Genomic DNA, 6,296 nt, shown 5'->3' on the forward strand with positions numbered 1-6,296 from the left:
ACCAGAGGTCTAAACTAAATTCTTTTTATTTAATCCAGTTGTACAAAATAAGTTGACAAAAATGGTTGACAAAATAAGTGTCGATAGCAAAAAAAAAAATAAAAATTCACCAGAAGCCTAAACTAAATTCCTATCAATTAATCTAGTTGTACAAAATAAGTGTCGACTCGTACAAAGTTGGATTACAAAGTATATTACCAAAATCCAAGCCATTGATTTAAAATGATTTAAAAATCTTTTATTGAAATAATTGGTGTGAATGTTATTTTATCAATTAATGTTATTTTGTCAATTAACTTTATAATCCACATTTGTAAGTATAGTATAACTAATTTAAAAACGTATATTTAAAATTATTGATATAGATGCTATTTTATAAATAACTTTTTCAACCAATTTTGTACTAGACTCAATTCTTTTTGCCACTCGACTAATCAGAATGTGGAAACCGTCGCGGTTTGATCCTCGTCTTCCGGTCGATCTATTACTCTGCTTTTGCAGTTTCTGCTCCGTCAATTAATTACTGGGTTTACCAGAATGTGGAAACCGTAAACTGAAATTCGCACTTCTTTCGGTTCTCATTCGCCCCTGTGGTCGCCGCAGGCCCTCCCTAAGAAGCAGACGTCGTTATACTGACGCCGTCGCGGTTTGATCCTCGTCTTCCGGTCGATCTATTACTCTGCTTTTGCAGTTTCTGCTCCGTCAATTAATTACTGGGTTTACTGGTATCTAGTTAAACTTTGTGTAATAATTGTGTTCAATAGGTATAATCCCTAACTGACTGTGTATTAATTTTTAAATCCAGTGCAGATTGATTCTTTGCGGTTTGATATGATAGACATGACCTGGTTCAGTGCCTTGTTAATTGGGGCTAGCTGCCTTGCTCTGGGGTACTTCATCGGAGCCCGGCATTCTGCCCGTATCATTTTCCTGCCCCGAGTAGCTAAAGGCGCTGAAACAGTTGATGACATTAAATCAAAGAACCGTGATAAACTCCCCCTCGAGATCGAAAAACTAGCTGAAATCCTTGAAGATTTTAAAATGGTAAAATGTCTTTTCTCCTCTCCCTTTGTGTGCAGATGTTGGCATGCTTGTACGAGATGTGAAAAACAAGCTTTGAGTAAATTATTGTGATGATAAGTTAGCTTATTTCTTGGATAATTATAAACAGGTTTTGGTCGTAAGAAATGACTTAAAGATGGGGAAAGGGAAGATTGCTGCACAATGCAGGTAACTGTCAACTTGATCATAGTCTCAGCCGGAAATGGTACCTTTTGTATTCAATACTTTCTGTTCATTAGCTGATAATGTTTGCTCATGCGGTTTATTGTTTATTGTAATTCAATACTTTCTTAGTGGCGTCAATGTTTTCATTCACTTGGAATTCTGTAGTTGAGGACTCGAAGTGGGAATAGCAAAAATCAAGTTCAACATGCGAGTGAAACAAAACTACCGCATAAAGTCTTACTCTTCACTGAAGACTGGTTGAGTGTATCTGAAACTTAACACTTACTTTGATAGCCAATGAAACCTTGGTTTGCTTTGAAAGGATAAGGTTGAGCTGCAGGCTAACAGACGGTTTCAATTGAACTCTTTCCAATAAAAGTGCGGGCTTCAGTTTGCTCGACTCTTGCATATATGAGTTATCCATTAATTCTATCTCCCAAAAGAAGAAAAACGAATAAAACTTGCTTTGATGCTGCTTCATTTTTTGCTCTCTGACACTGATACTGCAAAGTCTCAAAGAAATTTAAAGTTGAAAAATTTGAAAGCCCATTCTGTTTAGAGTCCCCATCATAAATGCATGCATTTTATCTCATGCGGGTTGCATTGTTTGTTGACTCTATTATATTCTTTAATGGGAGGAAAAACTAAATATTTTATTGTTGAAAAGTTTGATGCACTTTTCTAATTGGGTCTACTCTTTAATTCTGTTCCTTGAAGTCATAGTTTTGTATGCTACAATTGCAGTAATTTATGAGTCGTAGTTTTGGTTTAACTATTCCAATTAAATAATACACGTAGCTGGTAGGCTCCAATTTACAAGTTCTTCAGTAAATAAATTTACTTGTTCTGACTTCAAGTGAATCAATTTTTGATGATTGATAGTCATGCAGCTTTGGGTCTTTACAAGAAACTTGTAAATCGAGCACCGAAATCTTTAAACAGGTATTCTTTACCTAAGACACAATTTAATTTATTGGTACCGTGAGTTGACGTGTAATATTTATCGACTAAGTTCATTTTATCTGTTTCCATGCAGGTGGGAGATGTGTGGGCAGGTCAAGGTTGTCGTGAAAATTGAAAGCGAAGATGATATGCTTGTTTTGCAGGTAAGAGCCATAGGACTAGTGATGGAGTTGGACGCCAACTAGGCTTTATTATTTTTTTATTTTTTATTTATTTTATCTGTTTAGTGAACTTTAATTAATGTCCTTGGTTAGTGGTTCTTTAATCATTTTGCATCTTAGGCTTTTCATATTTTTCCTGCTATTTAAACCTTTGCAAGACCTTAGTTGTTTTACAAATTAAATGAAAAGACTATTGGAATTTTCCGATTGTTTCGGTACAATCTTCAATTGTAAATCAACAAGTTTGTTGATCAAGTTCAGTTATTCGGTATTTTGTGGCGAATCAACAAATAATTGATTCTTAAATTCTTGGTATTCTTTGGGAATGAACGTGTTTCCGCGATCTTTTTTGTGTTTGTCTCTTATTTTATACTTCCGCCTGCTTCAACTAGCTTCAACTTGAAATTCTCATAGTAGTTTATCAGATAAATCGTGTGTTTGTGTACTTGACATGGCGTAACGTGATACTCATGCCATTTATAGCATGTTTGATGGAATTTATTTGAAAATAATGAGTTATTGAATAATATTTTTTTGGAGAATGTGTGGTTAAAAAGTAAGAAAATCGTGTTGGTTTGTGTGTAAAATATTTTATTGTGTGAATTTGTGGTGAAGAATGGTACTGTAACAAACATTTTAAATCTTTAAAGGATGACAAACAGGGCTTAATATATTGAATAATAGCACACGACACTTTTGAGAAAGACTTGAAGAAACTTACCAAATATTCTTCTATACTTGAGATGCATAGACTAGATAAACTCTGTAGTTCCTAAGCATTTTAATTGAGTACAAATTATTGCTTGTGTACCTGGTTTTTGCCCCAATTTATGAGAAAAAATTGTAATCTTAGCAAGCTGAAAAGGGTTAGGATTTAATTGGTGTAAGATATCAGGTTCTCTGAGGAGCTCAAGATGTTGAACAAAGGGATGTTGATAATGACATAATAATGCACTGTAAATTGTTATCCATGACTTGTATCATTTGATGATGCCTCGACTTGCTAATTTTTGTGCAATTTGAAGTGAAAGGCTAATAAACTGAATTATCAAGGAATCCTTTGACTTGTTGGAAATTGTCTGTCATTAGACTGTTGCCCGACTGCTGATGCACTTCGTCCAGAAGGGGATGGATTTGTTTTGATTTGATATTTTAAACTCATTTTAGGCATGATTTGGCTTAGCCCCCCTGCATGTCGTAGGACTTACCAGTTGAGGTCACCTCCCAAGATTCAAGGGTGAATGGATAGAGGTATCTAGTGCCACAAGGTTATGGAATAGCATTGTCTTGGAATATACCTTGATCTCACAAACAGAAACTTATTATAAGGCCGTCAAAATATATTTCGGGCTTATCTTTTGTGCTTTGCTACAGCATAGAAGTTTATCATGCATGAACCATATTCTATTAATTTAGCTGTATTATAATTTCTTCTTATTTGTACAGGCAAAGGCAAACTCACTGAATTTACAAACACATATTACTATTGATGCTGGGAGAACACAGCTTGCTCCAAGTGAGTTTTAAAGTTATTTATGTTTGTTGTGACTTGGTTTTACATTAATTTACATGTTGCTGTTATTTCCATTTCATAAAACTGATGAAATTTATTTGGTAACCATATATCTCTGCAAAAACGTGACCATGAACATCATGAATGTAATTATGTAAACACCCTTACAGCCTTCACTTAATGAAAAAGAAGCAAATAAAAATAAATTAATGGAGTGAAAGCTGGACTTGTGAGCCACTAGTTCCCCAATTTCATCATTTGTATTCTTGTGTTAATTTATTCTTACAGACCAATCAATACTGTTTTTTATTGCAATTGGTATGGCTATGTTTAATCAAATGGGAGAAACATAATGTTAAACACCTGCAAGCAGAATTTATTCCGCTCCGCAAGAGCAATGCTCTCCGTGGGGTTATGGCGAAGTGGACATAGTTGGAAAACTCAGTTTGTGGAGGATCAAATTCACCATAAGTGTAGTATTTCTAATGAAGATTCTCTATCATCGGAATTATATAAGCTGGTGGATGTAGTCGGAAATATCTCACTTAATGTGTGGTCAAATTTACCATAGGCATATTATTTCTAAAGAATATTCATTATTATCGAACTCCTATGGGCATATCATTTCAAAAGAAATTCCTTTTTATCTGGTTTAAAACATTTTAAACACGAGAGAGTGGATGGCAGTGGATTTTGGCCAATGTTGCAGTAAGAAAAGATGAAAGTGGTTCTTTGTACATTGGCATACAAAGCTCGGGGTAGAATCTATTGCTAATATGTGCAAGCAATAAAGAGAAATAGCGAGAAAGGATGAAGAATTGAAATTAAACTTGATATTTGTTTGTCTTTTCATACCAGACCAATTGTCACTTGTTGGGCTTCGCTAAAGCTTAACGGTTTTATGCATCCAAGAGTTGGAGTAAAGGGATTACTTTTGCTATATATCTCTTGCATTTGCCACATAAACTAACTGTCATCATATTCAAGGTAACAAAAGGAGCCTGTTATCCTTACTTGTCAAATAAAAAATATAATATTTGTGAATTTGTGGCTCATTTTTGTTGCATAATGCTAATATGTACTTTTGGTTATGTCAATGCCATGTTTAATGTAAAATTTACATGCTGCGAAATCAAAAAGTAATTTGTTGTCCAGTGGCTCTGTGTACTTATTTGACAGTTCTAAAAACCTATTGCACCCTAGGACGTGTGTGTTTACCCCCCCTTTACCTGGGCTGCTTTTACATTTTTAGGATTTGTATTTCATCACGCAGTCGTATATTTTTTCTTAACTCTCATCTGGTGATTAAATGAACTTCCTAAAGCAATTATATTAGATCATCACGAAATTTCTATTCTAGATTATTTTCTTTACCGAGTGACAATTTATTTCCTTGATTCCTCTTTTCCAGATTCAAGAACAGTGATGGCAGTTTTAGGTAAGTTTCTTATTTTAATGCCTGCCTATACATGACGTCAAAACATTGTACTGAACATCGACAACAGTCAACAAATGTAACTACGAATTATAGGCGATTTCTGCTCTTTTCAGACCCAGAAGTCCTTTTCTACTACCTCCTAGTATGCAAGTCACCAAATCATTTGTTTGTTTATTCCATTCTTATGCAGGACCCGCAGATATGGTTGACAATTTGACTGGTGGATTGAAGCTTTTATAGTGGAAGTTTTGCTATTCTTTGGCCTAAGCGGTGGAAGGTTATCAGCTCCATTGAAGAGATTTCAAATACTTTATGATCTGAGCTTTTTGCCTTCAGTCTTTGGCCGGACATATAATTGATCACTTTTAAATCATTATTTTAAGTGACAACTTTTGCTTTCAACAGTGATCTCAAGTCGATTGAATCAACATTTCCGTCTTTTATAATAGCTAAGATTGTTGTGCATGATCGCTTCAATGTTACCAAAAAGTTTTATTTTTCTTGCATTCTACATTTTTGCATTTGACCTATAGCACATGCTTTATTAACAAATTGATAAATGATGTGAAAATAAGGTAAATGAATACTTTTAAGGAATAAATTTGCAAAAATTTCAATTTTTGAAACTAAAATCGTTAGGAATTGGTTGCACAAAATTATAACTTCGAGCTAAAGAGAAATATTTAAAACAAAACAATCCGACCTGCCGGATTCGAACCAGCGACCTAAGGATAAGCTGCCATAAACCAACTACAGTCCTCCGCTCTGCCAACTGAGCTAAGGTCGGATTATGTCGTTTAACGACAATTTATATACTTGACAAGTGCTCTGCCTGTTCAGCGCATTTCCAGCAATGGGGGCTAGGGACCCATATGATGATTGGTTTAGGTAGGGCGGCCGGCCCTTCTCGATCCCCTCATTTCAACGCCACCGCCGACTCCATGTCTTCATCAACTGACTCAATCGTCTTTCGACTTGGGAAGAAGTGCCCTAA

At 35.0% G+C, this 6,296-nt stretch overlaps 1 protein-coding gene and 1 non-coding gene across 6 annotated transcripts; one reads left to right on the forward strand and one right to left on the reverse strand.

Annotated features, from left to right (window-relative positions):
• The first annotated feature begins 409 nt into the window (after positions 1 to 409).
• LOC111374679 (peptidyl-tRNA hydrolase 2, mitochondrial-like) lies at positions 410 to 5,767 on the forward strand. 5 transcript variants are annotated; one of them, XM_022997385.1, is made up of 8 exons: positions 410 to 475; positions 811 to 1,044; positions 1,172 to 1,230; positions 2,110 to 2,169; positions 2,264 to 2,333; positions 3,798 to 3,867; positions 5,276 to 5,302; positions 5,493 to 5,767. In XM_022997385.1, the coding sequence occupies exons 1-8, from the start codon at positions 440 to 442 to the stop codon at positions 5,540 to 5,542; spliced, it is 606 nt and encodes a 201-aa protein (XP_022853153.1). In that variant the 5' UTR covers positions 410 to 439; the 3' UTR covers positions 5,543 to 5,767. The 5 variants fall into 5 exon arrangements, 4 of the variants coding, with proteins under 4 accessions (XP_022853153.1, XP_022853154.1, XP_022853155.1 ...); XR_002699175.1 differs by lacking the exon at positions 410 to 475 and adding an exon at positions 535 to 725 and having other exon boundaries at positions 806 to 1,044; positions 2,118 to 2,169; XM_022997386.1 differs by lacking the exon at positions 410 to 475 and adding an exon at positions 535 to 725 and having other exon boundaries at positions 806 to 1,044.
• A 232-nt stretch (positions 5,768 to 5,999) lies between these two features.
• On the reverse strand, positions 6,000 to 6,089 carry TRNAY-GUA. The gene is given in 2 exon segments: positions 6,000 to 6,035; positions 6,053 to 6,089. It is a non-coding gene; the product is annotated as a tRNA-Tyr (tRNA).
• Positions 6,090 to 6,296: the final 207 nt, after the last annotated feature.

The sequence above is a fragment of the Olea europaea genome, unplaced genomic scaffold (genome assembly GCF_002742605.1).
Source record: "Olea europaea var. sylvestris unplaced genomic scaffold, O_europaea_v1 scaffold1276, whole genome shotgun sequence".
In the NCBI taxonomy this organism is placed as follows: Eukaryota; Viridiplantae; Streptophyta; class Magnoliopsida; order Lamiales; family Oleaceae; genus Olea; species Olea europaea.

What these genes read in the sequence shown, in the direction of transcription:
- LOC111374679 (XM_022997385.1), top strand. Translation starts at nt 440, where the DNA reads ATGTGGAAACCGTCGCGGTTTGATCCTCGTCTTCCG. An exon ending in TCCTTGAAGATTTTAAAATG is followed by an intron (nt 1,045 to 1,171) that starts GTAAAATGTCTT and finishes AATTATAAACAG; the next exon opens with GTTTTGGTCGTAAGAAATGA. An exon ending in AAGATTGCTGCACAATGCAG is followed by an intron (nt 1,231 to 2,109) that starts GTAACTGTCAAC and finishes GATGATTGATAG; the next exon opens with TCATGCAGCTTTGGGTCTTT.